At 38.6% G+C, this 19,379-nt stretch overlaps 1 protein-coding gene across 5 annotated transcripts in view; it reads left to right on the forward strand.

Annotated features, from left to right (window-relative positions):
* SATB1 (SATB homeobox 1) overlaps positions 1 to 19,379 on the forward strand; it is a 92,908-nt gene that overhangs the window by 47,025 nt on the left and 26,504 nt on the right. For all 5 annotated transcript variants that reach the window (XM_040080134.1, XM_058422778.1, XM_058422782.1 and 2 more), the window contains 3 exons: positions 1,079 to 1,533; positions 10,296 to 10,508; positions 18,850 to 19,005. In XM_040080134.1, coding sequence (XP_039936068.1) covers positions 1,079 to 1,533; positions 10,296 to 10,508; positions 18,850 to 19,005 — 824 coding nt within the window. The remainder of the gene's footprint in view (positions 1 to 1,078; positions 1,534 to 10,295; positions 10,509 to 18,849; positions 19,006 to 19,379) is intronic.

Consider the following 19,379-nt stretch of genomic DNA (forward strand, 5'->3'; position numbering starts at 1 on the left):
GCAGAACAACTGGCATTTTATTTATCAGATTCCTGCCCGTGATAAGACAGGGGAGGAAGATGGGCATGCAGGTGGGAATCCAAGTGCTGATTTCTTCATCTAGCTCCGATCCTTGTGGGAGAAAGGGTGGCCTTGCACTGATGACTGTTGGTGAAGATCATAAGTACTGTGACAAGCTCAGACACTGCCTAAAAAAAAAAAAAAGGCCTCACTAGTATAAGAAAAAAAAATTGCTATAACACTTCTGTGAAAATACTGGACTTTTGGTTTTTAAATAAAGCTGATTTTCTTAAGGTTGTTTCCAGATCAGAGCTGCTAAAGTTCTAGAATAAAAAAGGAGACAAATGCTGATAAAAAGGAGACTCTTTTATATCGACCTAGAGTTATTTTATATTGTTTAATCATGCACAAGAGGGCAACTGGAAGAACTCTTTTAGTTTAAAAAACTGTGCTGTTATTTAAAAAGGAGGGTGTGTCAAAGGCAAATGAGATATAAGAATATTTTTCTTAATATAAGAAAAAAATTCAACCATGTTGCAAGTCACTGAAAAAAACCATGCATACGTGGTTGCAAGATAAAGCAGCCCATCTGTGTAATTTACATAAATTATACTAGTTGCTAGCAGTCCCATACAATTGATGCAGCATCAAGAAATTAGCAGAGCATGGGGAGGTCTGCACCTCACCCTGCTTGTTACAGATTTCCAGTGGCTAGGACCTGCAGATGTCATAGCAGGGACTTCATGGGAGGAGCAAAACCAGTCACTGGGGGCTTCTCTCTCTCTGGCTGGCACATGTTTTCCCCCAACAGCCCTCCTTATGCTTTGTACACTTGCTGTTTCACCTGCATCATCTGCAGCACAGAGTGGGTTTTTGTCTCTTGTCTTTACCCCATCTCTAGCTGGTTACTGCTTTGTCTGAAGTCCCCTGTGTCTGTCACTTTGGGAGGCAGCAACCACATCATTGGGTTGCATTGCACCATTTTATGTTTATTTTTATTAGCATGTCTTGTGAGGACAGTCAAGTTTGTGATTTTCAGTCTGATGTTGGCCTTTTCAATGTTTCTTTTCTGCTGTAGTTGAGATGGATAGCCTTTCTGAACTATCCCAGCAAGGTGCCAACCATGTCAACTTCGGTCAGCAGCCAGTCCCAGGGAACACAGCCGAACAGCCTCCATCTCCTGTTCAGCTTTCTCATGGTAGTCAACCATCAGTTCGGACCCCGCTTCCAAACCTGCACCCTGGACTTGTATCTACTCCCATTAGCCCTCAGCTGGTAAATCAGCAGCTGGTAATGGCCCAGTTGCTGAACCAGCAGTATGCAGTGAACAGACTTCTAGCCCAGCAGTCCTTAAACCAACAGTACTTGAACCACCCTCCTCCTGTCAGTAGATCCATGAACAAACCGTTGGAGCAGCAGGTCTCAACAAACACAGAGGTGTCTTCCGAAATCTACCAGTGGGTCCGTGATGAATTGAAACGAGCAGGAATCTCACAGGCAGTATTTGCACGTGTGGCTTTTAACCGAACTCAGGTCAGTTGTCTTTTTTTCTTACTGTTTTTTGAAGTCCAGGAGTCCCTTCTTTCTCTCCCTAATTAGTAACTGCCATCTTCTAAGTCTGTCTTCTCATTTCTACCTTGTCACTTAGCTCCTCTGAAGGAACCATGCTTCCTTGCAGGTTCACTGTGCATGTTGATACAGTACTGAAATCCTCCGGGACTGTTCTGTGGAAATATTTGCTGTTCTTACAGGAAGCATGGTTCCTCTACAGCTGTAATGGTTTATGAACTGGATTTCCCAGTAAAGGAAATGAACAGCTCTATGCAGAACCATTCACAAAGTCACTCAACAGATTGTCTTTTGTGTTGTAGTTGTGACCACCCACTCTGACCACCTGCACACGCTGAACAATCCGTCTTCTTTCACAGGTGTACTAGAGATGGTCTTTTATCCATACTTGCATTTATTTTTATTATTTTCCAGTGAAAGTCCTAATGGCATCTTTTCAGACTTCTGAAAAATTAAAAATTAAAAAGTTTATCTCTAGATCATCCAATCTCTTCATGTATTTTTGTAGTTTGTTGCAAAAACTGTGGTTGCTGAGCTTGCCGGTGTCCACGTCAGAACATATACTTCAGCTCTTCAATGCAGAAAAAGCCAGCCCTAGCAAAGCTGATAAGTAACACTAAAATGTGTTATTTTTTACACCTGTTATAGAAGCTAACCCTGTTATAATTTATTCTGCTCTATGAATTTAACTTAATGCCATGTTGCATGGAATTTAATCAAGCAGAAATTATGGAAGAAATGTCAGTATATTGGATACAAATAATAAGATCTCCAAATTTTAGAAGTATGATATAACATGAAATAAAATGTTTTTAATAAGACTTTGTAAAATGGGAAATACTTTAAAAAGACATAGGTAAATTTGCTTTGGGTTCCACATTTTTAAATGAAAACACATACTTAGGGAACAATTTGCACATTGTAGATTACAGTATAACAAAAAAGATCATAATTTGAACTTCTCTTGAAACGTTTTTGTTTCTCCCTGCATAGCTTAGAGAATAAAAATTCTGTTTCAAATGCTCTGGTAGCAGGTTTGAATCAGCATGTCATTTATAATTGTTCTGAATTACTATTGCCTTACAATATTTTACATCCTCCTTTAGCTAAAAGAAAGTAGAGTCGTGTGTATTCTCTGTAGGGCACTGTGTGTGTGTGTATCTTTCCTCTTTACAGCAGAGGAGGTTTTCAAGATCTAGGCCTTTCATACTAAATTTCATGGGTTACATGAACTCACATAAGGATTATTTACATTAAGTTAGGTCCAGGCATGGTCAGTTGTTATATTTACAAATAAGTGAATCTTGTTCAATACAGTGTTTAAAAATTTAATTACTAATACTGTAAAGTAATAAAGCAATAGTAGTAGCTCCATGTTACCGTGATTTGCAGCTGCCATCTTACCTGGACAAAAAGCCGGGTAATTCAGAAAATAAAGGTTATTTTATATTTACTTCTTTCTCAGGTTTACCTAAAAGCACATTGTTGTATCTAAACTTTCTGCCCTCTGAAGTGGTCGGTTTTTGTCAGTTAGTTTCGCAGGTTTTGGCATGTCCTTTGCACATAAGCAGAATTTGTTAACCTGAAATACAAAGATGATTGGTTCTGACTGGACATTGAATTTATATGACAGAGTAGGAGAAAATGCTCTTTCGATGTGATGAATGCAACTACAGAACAGGATTTCCAGTGCAAATACTGATTCTTTACTTTAATATTAGAATTATTGCAGTAAATATATATTAAAATATGTATTGCTATGTATTTTTCTTGCTACAAATGTTATTAAATATTTGTTTAAAGTTCAATTCTTCCCCAGACTTTTTGGTTAACCAGTTTGGTAAATGTGTTGAGAGTGGCCCAGAACTAGGAGGAAATCCCAAAATGAACATCAGAAACAATTCCCCAAAAGAGATATGAAATACACCTGTATATTTTGGCAGTTCAAATCGATTTGAAAAAACACAGAATATTATCCCTACATCCTATAAATTGTTTTTGCTAATCAAGTTTGTATTTGCTCTTAGCTAGGTAAGATTTTGCAGTATTTGTTATGTTTTTTGGCAAACATCAGGAGCAAAAAGGAAAAATGCTAGGAGCCTAGAGAGCGTCAGACTCAGTTTTGCCAAGGAATAATCTCAGTATACTTTTCATATGAAGCAGAGCCCCACTGAAATACAGAGGAATTTTTGCCGGGTGCATTTCACTGTTGCAAGCCTGAAAATTGTTAATTTTACCCACAGTGACAGCTAATGTGCAAGGGTAAACACAGGTACTAACAATTCTTACATGAAAACTTAAAATTTGTTCTTCTTGCTGTATTTCTGAATTCTTCACAGCTCATTCAAGGATACATCACAGTGAGCTAAAATTAGGATAGTTCTTTATTAACTGATGCTGTTGAGGAGTTATTTTCTATCAGTGATGTCATATCCTAAGTTGGGGGTGGGTTTTGCTTGTTTTGGTTTGGTTGGGGGTTTTTTTGCTGGGTTGTGGGGTTTTTTTGGTTTTTTGGGGGGTTTTTTTGGGGGGGGGTTTTGTTGGGTTTTTTTTTTTTTTGGTGGTGTTTTGTTGGGTTTTTTTTGGTTTTTTTTTGTTTGTTTTTGGTTTTTTTGGCTAGAAAATTGAAAATGCTTGTTTAAATTCATGTTCTGTTTTCTGAGATAGAAAGCTAACTCAGGCTTACCACTGACATTTTTGAAACTATCATAGGCATATTTGAGCCATGTCCAGGGACCATATCATACCAGCAGTTTCTAAATGCATAAACTCACTGAAATTGGTTAGGAGTTCTGTGCAAGAAAACCCTGGTGTCAAGATACAGTCTCAGATGAGGGGAGAGATTTGCTTTCAGTGTAAAAGTTAAGGAAGGAAGCAATCTATAAATTAAGAATGACTTAGCTTAATGTTTAGGCAATAAGATGGACTTTGAAATTGGCTGAAGATGCTCTTGTTTTTCAGACTTATGTTCTACAATGTGAATACAGAATTTAGTGGTGGCTTTGGGGTGGGAAGTTTCTACCAGCGTAGAGTGGTAATTCAGCACTTGATCCTGATTTTCAAGATTTTTTAATTTAGCTGCAAAAATGTCAACTAAAAATATTTATATCTTTCCACAATCCAAGGATTTGGCAAAAAATACTTCTGAAAACTAGAGTGTATTTTTTACTAATTATCTATAAAGCAGAAAAAAAACCCCTTAGCTACACCTTAGAAGTGTGTCCTTAAGAAAGAGAGAGTGTCACTTTAATGTATTCTTGAATAACTTCCCCCTTACCCTTAAGTTCCAAATGGTAATTTCAAAGCTGAATTCTTGGGAATGTGCCTTGTAAACTTTAATCAAGGTCCAGATACCCATAACTTGAATGAAACTGCACATCTATACAGGCACAATAGGACAGCTGTTGCAGGGAGAGAAGCAGTTTTAGTGGGAGGAATTTCTCTATGGTCCTTCTAAGGAGTCTTCAGAGGATCTGAAGTTTTGCTTGTCCTTCAGCGGTTGTGATTCCAACTCACTGGATGCAAAGAAACAGGTTGAATCCTGTTAGCACCTCCTTTCCATGCACCATGGAAAACTGTGTTGAGTTAGTACTTGTGCTGGCAGATCTGAGTTTCACCTCAAGCAAGGTGTCCAAAGGTGACTACCAGGCTGCCAGGATAATTTTGGTAAATTGAGATGCTTATGTTTCAGTTGCCAGTTCATCAAATTAATAAACATAGTATTTTGTTTTAGCTGATGTCAGTGCACTGTGCAGATACCTCTACTGTCTTGAAAGAGCCAGTTCAGTATTTTCTTGCCCTTTGCAGGCTAGCAAATGGTATTTGTCATCAGTTTGCTGCCCTGGGTAGCCCCAAACAGCCATGGGGTGACAGTGATGATGCATTGGGGTAGCCCCCCATAGGGTGGTGCCACAGCCCCCTCTCAGCAGAGAGGCTCCGCCCACTGTTTCAAATGTTAAATTAAACTGCGAGTTCCTCTACTCTGTTTTGTTCTTAGAGCTGGAGTACAGCATCAACATTTGTTGGGCTGAACTACCCTCAGAGCCCTAAACAAATAAATAAACTCCTCTCCCATTTCTGTTGTGTGTTTTCGAATATTACATGAGTCAGGAAGTGAAAGGCTTGGGTTCCCACAGCCAGTCTGACATTTGACTTCAAGGTGTAGCTTAGCCTGGTGCATGGCAGGGTGACGAGCCTGTGTGAGCAAGGAGTTGTGCTAGTCATGGTTGTGGTTGGAACTGGAACTAGGGGCTGCCTGTCTCTGTTTGTGTACACTTTCAGCTGTAAGGTTTGCTGCAGGGATTCGCGTCCTGTTATACGGAGGTGACTTTGTAGCTCTGTCTTAACGAAAGAACGAAGAGTGCTTTTTTGCTGCTTTTCCATGTCTGAATTTTGTTACTTTTCTTTTTCCCACAAGTGACAACATTTGATCTGAAGGCTTTTGAATATTTCTCAGTGTTTCTCACTTTTGTCTCTTGCTCCTTTCTACTTGAGCCCCATGCTTGTTTAAAATATTAGCTGCCAGGGCATACTGCCTTTCGTTCATATATAATGCCTTTTCTCCTATGTGAAAACTTCTGTGTATTTAGGACTGAGCTCATGCTAATTCTGAGCAATTGCTATTTCGAAGGAGAATGCTTGGATGCACTAAACAGCTCTGTGTAATTGCAAAACAAAATCCAAGTTTACACAAACCACCTTCTCAGGCACTACTTTTTTTTTTTTTCCTTCCACTTTGTCTTTGGCACACTTTATTTTCCAGTAAAATGAAAAATGAAGATGGATTATTCAAAATTGATAACAGTAATGGACCATCATGTAATGTTTTATTGAATTTGAGTTCTGTAAATTATGTGGTAGGGAGAAATTTGCCTGCTTAAGTATAACAGAAATTGCCACTGTATTCATATAATTCTTCATAGTGTAATTTAAGAAAAAGTACACTATCCATATTGCTATTGAGTAAAAGGTAAAAAGGTGCTATTACACTATCATGACAGCTCTCCTCTTGCTACTAAGCGACATAGATAAATGTGTCTGCTTATAACTTACTTGGCTGGGATCCAGGCTTGGGGGTGGAGTTTGTGAATAATCTTCCACCTGGACATGGGATAGGAGCACCCTGCAACCAAGAGGGATAATGTTCAGGGATGTTCTGCGTGTTTTGGGAAGGTTTGGGCAAATTGTATGTTTCTTCTGGAAGCTTTGAAGTTCTATCACACTGATAAAAATCTATTTGAATCAGTGATTACATTCAAGGAGGAGACAAAGTGGGGGCCAGACAGGCAATGTTTTTGTTCATATAGGCAGGCACTTTAATTTATCTCCATTTTTAAAGAATTTGTAATGAGCTTTTGAAAGCCTTGATAATATTTATTGAACATTTTTGTGCCATTAGTAAAGAATTATACTTGTGATGACATGTAAACTTTCTTTTTCCAATGGAACCTGAGAATATTTTTAAAAAATACATTTCCAGTGCAAAAAGAGTACAAGGGAGGAACAATGAGGAGGGCTTTGAGCCTAACAGGGTTTATAATCTCTTTGAAAAACAAGCTTAATTTTTATGCAACTTGAGGTACAATATCAGGAGATCACACCAAGACTAGTATCCTGGAAAACCAGTTCATGCCTGGTAAAATGAACAGTTAATCTGTTCACATCAGTGTCACCAGAGGACATGAAAAAAGGAATACTCACACAATCTGATTCCAAGAAGGCTGAAGAAAAGGTTTTATTATTTACTAAGACCTTGCTTATATAGATTACGAACAATGACCAAGGATTGGAGAACAAGATTACCACCTCTCCATCCCACTGGCCAGGCTAGAAGTCAATCAGTTGACTCTTATGAGAAAGGAATGTGAAAAACAACAATTGTTTATAGTGCAAACGTGAGAACTCAGCTACAGAACTGTAAACATCTCACAAAAACTCACAGAATGCAGCAACACATCAGCACAGGCCAGAATGCAAGAGCCGGTATTTTCTTTCTAGGATTTTTCCCATTGTACATCTTGTCTAACAACAGTTAGCTGAAGATTTGTGCTCAAAAATTGAAGTATTAACAATGAACTAATATATGAAGCAGGCAAACTGTGCTCTAAGACTGCCTGCATCTTGTGCTACGTCTTCGTTTTCATGGGTTTTCCTCACATATTCTGACCTTTAGGTTTAGTGCCTAGAAGCTCTAATCTCCCCTCCTCTCTCTGCATTGCTGTCCTCTGCTCTGGTCTGCTCCCAGCTCAGACAGAGTCATGATAGTGACTGGGGAAGAGAGGAGAATGAATACTTAGTGGCGTTTCTAATCACCAAAAGGTGTCCCACAGCAGTGGAAATGCAGGCAAAAGGTTTTTTTAAAAAAAAAAAAAAAAACAAACAAAAAACAAAACTGCATTTTCTTTACTTATTTCACTGAAGAGGGGAAAGTTGTACAAGAAAAAAAAGTCTTTTCTACCTTTTTTAGCTGCCTACTATGTGGCTAAGGCTTATACAAGCAAATACTTTCTATTATGGGCATTTCCTGTGGCTGACAGTGACTGGTTGTAAGGAGTCTTCTCTCCTGACAATGATCAGTCCACTTGAGTTTAGTTTTTCTTGCTCATTTTTTCATGGAGAGGTGTCTCCAGGACAGAAACAGTCAGAAATCACGTTTACAACTACCTATAAGGAGATGGACAATGTGGGCGTTGGTCTCCTCTGCCAGGTAACAAGCAATAGTGCAAGAGAGAATGTTCTCAGGTTATGTAGGGGATGATTAGATTGGATATTAGGAAAAATTTCTTCTTCAAAAATGTTGTCCAGCACTGGAACAGTCAGACAGGGAAATGATGAAATCACCATCCCTAGAGGTATTTAAAAGACATATAAATGTGGCACATGGTTTAGTGGTGAGCTTGGCAGTGCATGGTTTATAAATGGACACAATGATCTTAAAGGTCTCTTCCAACCTAAATTTTTCTATTCTCTGTGTGCTCTGTAGACAGCTTTGTCTTGTCTCCAGTAGAACAAAAACTTTTGTACCTCCTCTTGAGGTGGATTGTGTAACCCTACCACTAACCAACATTGGTAACTGCGGGTTTGAGTACTTAAAAGTTGAAAAAAACAATAGACATAAATTTATTTTCTATGTTTGCTAATAAGTAAATTTATTATTAGACTAACCATTAAGAAAAAAATTTAAAACATCACCCAAATGCCACTTTTGTCAGTAACTTGTTTATTTACCTTCTGAGTAAGTTCTGCCTGGATACCAAAAAACAGGAGGGATCAAGAAAAGTGGTAAGAAAGTATTCCTCAAGATTATTTTTTTTTTGTTCTCCTCCTCTGAAATATTTTTCATGCTTAATGCTGGAACAATTGTTTGGTTTTTTTCCATCCCATTTCCCTATTACATGTGCAGGCACAGACAGGGCCATGCAGACCACAGTGGTGGAGGTGTAGTGGTTGGTACCTCTGTCCTCATCCAACAGGGAATTGCGGAGCTCACACCCACACTGGGTGGGCCCTGGTCCTGCCTAAGCACAGCTGCTTGAGAGCAGTGGCTTTGCAGCAGCACCTCCCTAAGGGTCTTTTGCCTGGTGGGAAAAGACCCTTGAGAGAGATGACAACTTCCACAAGTGCATTGAGCATCAGACTTCCCAAAAAGATTCCTTTGGCCATATCATTCTCTTGTACCCTCTTAGGAATAGATTTATTCAGTCAGTATTACCCATCTTAGTTTTGGGTATTTTATTGTCTGCTTCCCTCTCTCTATTTTCCCCTCTGTTATCCTGAATAGCTTACAACAGTTCTTTAGGAAAAGAAACACTGGGTTTTGTTATTTCTTGAAATTCACATGTGTGTTCCCTTGTTATACTCTTACGTAAGAGCCTCCCATGCCAATCTTTCCCAGCACAGCAACAGCATTTTTATTCTAAGTAGTAATTCACATCTCCTTTTCCAAAAGTTACCTTTCCTATCGCCATCTTGTTACTTCAAGACAGTAGAGCATTTTGAATGCGCAATATATTTGAAAGGAGAATCTGGCAGGGAGAGATGTCAAGAACCTGTTGACGTTAAATATAAATATTGCCGGCAATGGACTGTTTGAGGATAGCGTTGTCCTGATGAAGAGAGAGGAAGGTGCAAGAAGGCACATGAGGGCACATGAGGGCATCCTCAGCGAGTTTCCTCACTTGTTGTTAAACTCTACTATACAACTCTTAGAAAGAAATATTGACTTATAAAAAATATGTCCTTGAGTTAGTGAAGCAGTACTTTAGGAACATTGCAAGTTTATAGTCTCAGATTAGTGGTGAAATATCACTTCCTATCAAAGATGTAAGTTGCTAGACATGAGGAAAGCCTTTTTTTAAGGTTGGGTATGAATTTTGCCTGTGACACCTGAGAATCCTCCAGTGTATTCAAGTAGCCTTAACATCTCATGATTGTTTGTGGACTGTGAAAGATATCATGGCAAGTTAAGCCAGTAAAAAGAGGAAGACCTATTAGGAAGATTCAGTTTATGTTTTATTTAAAATTAATAAAATTAAGGGTACAATCTTCTCTGCTACCTAAAATGCCATTAATATAATCCTATGTGGAGCGAATAGTGCATTTGCTGTTCTCATTCCCAGCCCAGTGGTAAGAATGAGAACGGATAAGCAGTGGCTTTGCAGAGCACAGTTTTACAGACACTCACCTAGGCTAACTCTCGAGCCTATTTTTTTCTTCCTTCCCTACAGGGCTTGCTCTCAGAAATCCTCCGAAAAGAAGAGGATCCCAAGACTGCCTCGCAGTCCTTGCTGGTAAACCTTCGGGCTATGCAGAACTTCTTGCAGCTGCCAGAAGCAGAACGAGATCGAATTTACCAGGACGAAAGGGAAAGGAGCTTGAACGCAGCCTCTGCAATGGGCCCGGCGCCTCTCATAAGCACACCGCCCAGCCGGCCTCCACAAGTAAACCGCTCTCTCTGCCTTTGGGATTTGCTTGTGTTCTCTCACTGTCCCACTGGGTGAGACCTTTCTGAAAAAGAAGAAACCTCTTCCTGTCGCACTTTTTAAACACTCGTAGAATCATTACCTTCAGTGCATTTCGCAAATTAAATTTAAGAAATATAATGGATGATAGTAGCAGTTTATTACTACCTGTTTTCTAATCTAAAGATAAATTATATCCATTATGGTTCACACTGAAATTTTTGCTCATTTTATTGAGGTACAAGCTTTACTGCGCATGGGAGATGATGACTTTTAGCTGTCATCTTTTCTTACAATTCTTAGGTTTTTAATGTTATAGCTTCAGATTGGGATTTTGGAGGATTTAGACCATTTTACTGAGAGGGAATGAAAGCAGAAGTGTGAGTACCTTGTAGTGCCTTAAAAATTATTTTTCCAGAAAGCAAACAGGTAAAACTAAAGTGATGGGGGAAAGAAGATCCCATCCCAAACTGCTAGGCATGCTTTCACCAGCTTGAGCTACTGACAACTTTGTAAAATAATAGGCTTGCTATATCCATTACTCTGAATGATTTGGTTATGTTCATTAAAGCTTCATGTAGTATTTGTTAAAGTGAAGCTCCTATTGATTTCTCTAAAATTTATTTGATTTAATTAGTCAAAATTTACAAAGTTTGACAGAGTGGGATCGGGAGATTCAATGGTGCAGTCCTTGTGTTGATCAAGGAAACTGATGTTTGTTTTAAGGTGCATGAGGAATGCATGTGAGGAATGCACAGGATTTCCACAAAGAAACATGGCTCACTCTAGAACCTGTATATTTTCAAAAATACTCTGCATTGCTGTGGCTCAAGGTTCTACCTATGCAAGAAAAAAACAAACTGATCTGCAGATATGTGGGAATCATGCTGTATACACAGTCCAGTTTTGCTAAACAAAGGCTTTGGGTTTGTGGGAATTTTGTGACTGGTGAGTTTTTGACAAAAACAGTAGGTTTTTGTTAACCAGTCATAGGCTTGTGACTGTGACTATGTTCTATATCCATTTGGAAGGCTATAAATTCCTCTTGAGATTATTTTTCTAATTTTCCTTCAGTTAATGGATACTAAGGACCACACGAAAGTAACGAATAATAAAATTGTAGGGGGGAGGACAGAAGATCACCTTGACCTGCTGCAATAGTTTTTACAAGAGAAGAAATTCTTAGCAGAAAAAACAGACTGTACTAATGGTGTAGTTTTGTTATCATTAACTGAGTTTAGTCTGTAAAATCCACTATAGATACTCTTCAAGATAAAGGACAAGAATCTATTTACATTGTAATGCTTTAGTGGGAAATAGTTAAATAGAGATAACTGTGTTTAAAACGACTTCTGAGTTTGTTTTAATATCTGTACCTGCTCCCACAGCCCAGGTAATTCAGAGCCAAGGCTAACCCTCCTTCTTAACTTATCTCTTTCTGCCAAGGTAATGTCTCACTCTGTCTCAAGTGGTCTTGGGCAATTTCACAGCTAAAGAACAGAGTTAATTACAGGACCTTCCTGAAGCATGTCAAGTCAGAGGTAGTCTTTGTACTGGTTTTAATTCACGCTTTAAACTGTATAAATCCCTTGCAGCCAGAAAGAAAGTGAGACTTAGGGGTTTTCTTAACTGACAAATATACTGTAAGTCCAATTTCAGATGGAAAGCCGGGGCGGGGAGGGGGGGGGGGAGCCTAAATCTATCTGTCTCTACTGTGCTCTCTTCATAATTACATTTCATTTTTTTAGTGTGAGTCAGGAGTATAGTTAACCTAATTGCGACAGTTCAAAGTGGAAGCAGCATACATTTTTGGTTTAATCCTTTTCAAAAGGAAAGCAAGTTTACAAGGAAACCTTATAGACTAATATTCGAGGTCTACAGAGCAAAGCACTTCTTTTTCCAGTTGTTGTGCTGTTCTCTGTCATTCAGCAAAACACACACATTTTCCCTAGTGAGTAGATTGAGAATGTAGAAACCTCTGAATTGTGATTATTTGTGACCTTCTTACATGTTTCCAGAATTACCCACTATAAACATCTGAAGCACTTTTCACCTGCTGCTAAGTGTTCAGAGTCCTAAGTTTGAAAATTGAAATATCTTCATTGGTAAGATAACTACAATACTTGATGCTTGAAATAATAGTGAAATTATCCTAGTTGTAACACTAGCAAGTGTGACTTTACAAATCACAGCAGAAACAAATTACAGTCAGAATACTGCAAAATTTTTAATGCAAACTGCTACTGTGATAACCTCCCCCAAAATGTCCACAGTTTATTGAATATTTGATACTTAGGAAATAAAACTACTGTCATCCTTACTACTAAATGTATTAAAAGCAATTATTTAAAGATCACTTTGCAGGAATACAGCATAATATTTTTCCAGCTTGGCTGTGAGTTTCTCAGATAACCATTGAAAGAGAAAACAGACCGTTTATCCTGACAACAGAATTTACACAAGAGCCAACATATTTAATATTAAATCTTTAGACCAGTGTAATGTTTGAAACAATTAAACTATGAAACCATGAAAAATGGGAGCTAATATGCCACACATGAAGGTTTATTTTGCAATTGCAAGTTATCAGTTTCGGAAGGATGTGAAAATAAACATCCTGAAAAGAATCTATTTTGCATTTTTGTGTTGCCAACTGGTGGCCAGACAGTAGAGCAGACTTAACCATTTAGCAGCTGAGCTTGTTCTGTGTAAATTTTGCATTCTGTTGTATGCAAAAACAGAAATTGTGACCTTGGAGGTCTGATTGGATAGTAGGAGCTCACCAAGCATAAACCCTGAGTTAGAAGAAACAGTGTTGAATTTATCTCATTTTTACAGCATTCTTACTAGTTGCTACTTGAGCTAATGTATCTGGATTGTTTCCAATTCCTTTTTGAAATCCTTTAAGAAGCTCTTTGTCCCCCTTACTTCTCCCTTTCTCTCTGACTTAAACAAAATACAAAATCTTACTTTTTTTTAAATTGAAATCATTAGCCTCTAATGCATGAGCTTTTGGGATGCATGTATAGCCCTCTAAGCTGGTCCAGTTGTAAAAGTCTGCTACTATCTTCCACACTGGTGGGCTGAGCACAAGGAGACGGCGTACACAAGGATTTTTCCCTTGGACATTGTTCGAGTTGCCACCCCTGGGGCAGAAGCCTGTCTCTCAGGCTATTTCCTGGGGCACTGGAGTTTATAAGTATTAGCATCTCCATCAGGTAGGTACTGCATGGAGACATCGTTTGACCTCTGCAATCTAGAAGGAAGGGAAAAGATCCTCTCATGTTCTATTTCTTTTAATAATTTCCCCCCACTCTTCAACACTTTCATCTTGCAGATCACCCCCCAGAGGCCCTTTTGGGGTATTCTTAGGTCAAGTTGAGAGAATGAGTCTATTGCATGTTATGTGGAAATGAGAGAATCTGGGGATACTTTAGAGGATGCTGAGGTGCTAGGGATGGCCTTTATATCTCATCAGGGCAGTTTAGAATGTGGGGGGAATATGACTCCTCCCTCCTCTCTACAGTTTGTGGGGGAGGATGGATACAGGTGGCCACGTTACAGATTTTCTTTTCCATAATATTCTGCTTAAAGGTTTTTAGCCATTCTGCGGTTATAAAGTTCTTTCTCAGGACAAGTAATCTCCATTTCAGCAGAGCTGAGGAAGAATTATTTCTTGCCACCCATATTCCCCAAAGAAAATTTGTGTTAACCCTTGGGGCCCATCATCATTCTGTGTAAAAACAGAGTACATGTAATGTCAAAAGCAGAATATTATTTTTACAAGGCAATGTTTTAAGTAGCCACAAATCTTGCATGAGTCATGGTTCTAGGTACTTATTGACCAAAGCCTTCATCTCATAAATACAATCCTGGCCTCCCTCTGATTGCAGATAAATTACAGTTCCTTAAAGCAGTAGTGGGTTGAGTCTCAGAGGTAGTAAGATAGTAAGCCTTTCTCTTGAAAGACTGGAGAGCCCTGCTTTGATGGTGTTTGAGGACCAGTGAATCTCCTTTGCAAGGAGTTCTGGATAACACCAACTAACATGAAACTTTGTGGTAAAGTCCTAGAGTTTAAATGCATGCACGTGCCATATATCACCACCAGCTTTTATTTTTAAGCTGGCAAAATTTGAGACTTAAGTTGATAATCTTTGTGCCAAGTTGCATTTTAACGAAAGTAAAACTGAACAAAATAATAAATGCAATCCTCTCCTCCCACCCCCGCAAAAACCACCATGGAGGAGAGTTAATGGAAACCCTGACACTTAAGTATAACTGCACTTCCAGGCGCCACTGTAATAATGGAGTAGTAAACCTTGTCCTGATAAAAGCTGTTCTGAAAGCAACAGCATTTATTGTACCTCCTGTGCTATTTGCAGAGCAGAACTGAAAAGTAGTTTGTTTTGCCTGGAATGAACTACTTTATGAATTTTAATGTACAATGTAATATTAAAAGCTAAACCAGGATTAAAGAAGATTTTTGTTCCCTAGCTAAAACAGTACTTATAAGAATGTGTTATATAAGTTTTTTGTTTGTTTGTTTCAGTTTCGATGGGGAAGGAATGAGCTTCCATGTTCATGAAAGTCTCTTCATCCTGGTTATTCCTTGTATGACAACTTACCCTTTTTTAGGAAAATTGAATTAATCCAGAACTTCTTGCTGCTGTAATCAGTCTTATTTGACGAGAAGATATATCTGGGTAGGCCAGGAGGAGATGGATGTGCTATTTTTTTTCAAGTATTCTTAGAAGACTAGATTGATTGGTGATAGGAAGATGGCCAAGAGAACTCCTGATTCTCAGTGCGTTACATTTGTAAAATAATGCTCCCCTCTTTGGTTAGTATTTGCAAAATTTGCTTACTGTCAAAAAAAAAAAAAAAAAAAAAAAAAATTAGCTGATCTGTGGTTTCTTTCCTAAACAGAAAATGTAGCTGTAGATGTGGGTGGGGTGGGAGGTTGTGCTTCAGTGTAGATGAGATTGGAGATTATGTTTTGTTTTGTTTTTCTCTCCAAAATGAATACGTTTTCCACCTCCTCTCCCAAGTCCTGAAGTTGCACCGCTGGGAGCTTTCTTGTTTTCTGTTGGGTTTTTTTGAGGAGGAGGGTGTTTTTTCAACCCAGCTTCAAACAGCCTCTGTCTTGAACTTAATTCTAAATTCAACACGACAGCCTAGATGTTTGCTTATGTATAAATTATGAAACAGTTTTATGTATGGATATTCTCCAAGAGGTTAATTGGCATTACTGCATGGAATTCATCAGACTAGAGCAGACCAATAGTCCATCAAGACCAGGCAGAGTCTACACCTGATCTTTGAAGAGAAATTGTTAAGAGACAGGAAAAGAATTTTTATACTTGGCCAGTGAAGTAAATTGGAGAGGGAGAGGGTATGACTGTGAACCACAACTCCTGGTTTATCAAGAGTTGTGGTTCACAGTCATTTTATATCCTGTATCCATTATTTTATAATTGTAAGATTTTATTCCCCTGAAGATCTTTGGGCTAATACTGTTTTTTGATGCAGATATTAGTGTTTTCTGAATTCAATTAGTGTTCTCTAATTAAATATCAACAGAAGGCAATAGGAGTTTTTGTGTTTGTTTTAACTTTGGTGACATATTAGATGCTGTTGAATTTATTGTACCTGTATAAAGATGGATGTGATTTGCAAACCAGAATGAGGATTTTCAATAATTCCCTTGGGTTAAATGCATATCTGTATTAAATTGGACATTGAAAAGTCCAGTGGATTGAGTAGCATAGTTTAGATTATGTCTACAGCATGGTATGTGATGGTTTTTGATGATCTGGGTGTTCACAACTCAGTTATGTGATCTATGAAGTACTGCTACAATATGAAGCTGTCTTTTGAAGCTCAGTAGCAATCAAAAAGGCAGTGTGCTTACAGATGAGACACATTTTGATCAAGATCACAAGAGGAAAGTGTTTCCTTCCCAAAAGAAATGTGTATGCTAGCCAAATACCTTCATCTTCTCATCTTCCCCTTGGGTCCTTCAAAGATTAATTACAAATTAAAATTATTTTTGGGGAGAAGGACTGAAATTTGTTTCCCAAAATTTAAACCCAAAGTTCAAGAAGGCATATGGACAAAGCCATCACTTTTCCATTCTCTAATTTAGCTTAGGCTGATTTTTACATTCAGATAAGTCTGCCTTCAGTTGTATGTTTAACATCCCCACCAGCTGTCAGTTATCTTCTGGCAAGACTTTCTTATTTAAAGGTTATAAAATTGCCACTGATTTTGTATTTTTAAATGATTTCACTGAATGATGTTCAGGAGATGCACCTGCTCTTGCAGTCCTGTATGGTTTTTTCTGGTGTGAGGCATACTTTCTCCTGCTCTGCGGTGGGAAGGAGAGAGTTTCATGATGCTGCTCCTCACTGCCTGCTGCCAGGTGCCTCAAATGTTTCTGAGCAGTCTTTGGTCCAGGCTTGGTCATCCTCTGCTGCAGTGTCACTGGTGAAATGTCACACTGCAGAAAAGGGCATGGCTGCAAAGTACTAATTGTTTTCAGATTTAAAAAAAAAAAAAAAAAAAAAGATCATGATTAACTGTATGCCACATTTTGGGATTTTTCTTTCCATTTTTACTTAGGACCCTTGTTTTCAGACACCAGAAAGTGGCAGTGCCTGCCAGAATGGGGGCAAGGGAAAGTGCTTGTGGACATCTCGTTCTTGCTGGAGTTTTGCCCCTTGTAGTTAATGGGTGTGTATTAGCACAGTTCCTGAAAAGCCTGATGGACAAATCAGGCTCAGCAAAAGTGGTATGCACTCCCAGTTTCTGGGCTAGATTATTTTATATTAAAAGTACCATGGATGATAGCTAACAAAAACTGAGCATAGCATTTCTAGGAAAAAATGAGCCGTTGATTTGCCTAAGTGCATCTCTCATCCAAAGCCTTCGACTCCCATATCGTGAGACCTGTGACATATGAAAGCTCATAGAGAGTGAGATTAGAAGATGAATTATCATGTTGTCATGATTTCCTTTTGAACCTCAAGGGACTTCAGAGCACAGGAAGATGCTGACTTGCACTGGATCAAACTGATAGTGAAAGTGTGGGTTTAGACACGTACTTAAGAGTAGGCTGACTCACCTTCTGAAGTGACAGGCTCTGTCCATTAGATTTAGAATTAGGCTGAATGACTGTCTTAAACTAGATGTGCAATTTCAGAATAACTAAATTAATTCAGTTCTCAATAACCTCAGTATGAATCAGTCGGTTTGAATTGAATTTTAAGGTTTGAACCCGCTAGGTCATGTTTGCATTATGACCTTGTGGATTCTTGGCAGAAATCCAGTTTACCTTTCCTCTAATCCACTTTAGGATTAGTGGCCCATTAGGTCCACAAATCTTGAGCAAGCCTTGCAAGAGTAACTGCGAAAGACAGACGTTATCCTTAACTACTGAGAATATTGCAGGATAAGCTGCTGATTTTTTGTACCTCTCAACTGATATTGCAGAAACTGCAGTCTAACCTTGGTGGGATGATGCTTGGTGTTGACACATCACTTCCATCATTTCCAGAGGATGAAGGAAAAGATAGTCTCCTGCACATCATGTCGCTACTGATGTATTTTTTTGTTATTTTCCTTAATGCTGCAGATGCAGCATAAAGGTGGTACTGTAATCATTCTGTCTTGTTTATATGTTTGGTGTTTATTTAATCTGGACTGCAAGAAGAATAAATATTTGATGTATGTAAGTGAAATACAACTAGAATCAGTAGCTTTAAGAAAGTCCTATCTTGGTTTCATGAAGGAGTGGTTAAAGTATGTCTCTTAAAAACAATTTAAGAACTAAACCGATAAGATAAATTCTTAAAAATTCAATCTAAAGCCACAACTTCTCAACATTATCATGCATTTGAGTGTACTGAGCATAAGACATTAATCAAGATATATCTGTCGGATTTCTATTTCATTAGAAATTCTTTTATGTTGCATTTACAATTTTTATTTAATTTGTGTGAGGCAAAGAAATCATGTAAGGATTCACAAGTCTCTACAAGACTGTTTGAGAGGTTTCCACCTAATTTATGACATTGAAGTTTGCAGTGGTCTGTTAATGGTAACTCATATTTCAGATGCACTCACCTGGTACAAGGCACTGAATTTTCCTGTTTCCCAGTTGCTTGAACCATAGATAACTTACAATGTTTATTCTGCAAAATGCTGAAAGAATATCAGAGAAAGATGGGATAAAAGGAAAGAAATGCAGAGGGGGACTACTTAGGGAGGGAAAGAGAGTAAAATAATTTTTTCATAATGAAAAATGTCTCATATTTTCTAGGTCAAAACTGCTACTATTGCTACAGAGAGGAATGGAAAACCAGAAAACAATTCCATGAACATTAATGCTTCCATTTATGATGAGATTCAGCAGGAAATGAAGAGAGCTAAGGTCTCCCAAGCACTGTTTGCGAAGGTTGCGGCAACCAAAAGCCAGGTAAAACTCTCAGGGCTCAAAGAGCTCCAAGTCCTGTGCAATTATTCCCCCAGATCAGTTTCTGTGTGAGTTAAAATGGGTAGCTGGGTTAGTGTATCAGCCCAGTACAACAACTCAGAGCTGCTTGCTGAGTCTGGAAGTAATCTCTGGTTTCCCTGGACCAGGCAGGGTAGAGAAGCAGCTTCCTGAGAGCTCTCACTCCCTTTTACCCATCAGCTAGACACCTTCCCTGTGTGCCCACGGGTCTTGGTGAGGCTCACAAGGGTTCATCAGTTCTTAGCTGGTGTGGATGTGACAAAAGCACGAGGCTTTGGTATTTTGCAATTAGATGTGCTACGATGAGGAATGCTGGGGTGCTGGTTTTTGCAAAAAAA

The sequence above is a fragment of the Hirundo rustica genome, chromosome 1, assembly GCF_015227805.2.
Source record: "Hirundo rustica isolate bHirRus1 chromosome 1, bHirRus1.pri.v3, whole genome shotgun sequence".
NCBI classification, from domain to species: domain Eukaryota; kingdom Metazoa; phylum Chordata; class Aves; order Passeriformes; family Hirundinidae; genus Hirundo; species Hirundo rustica.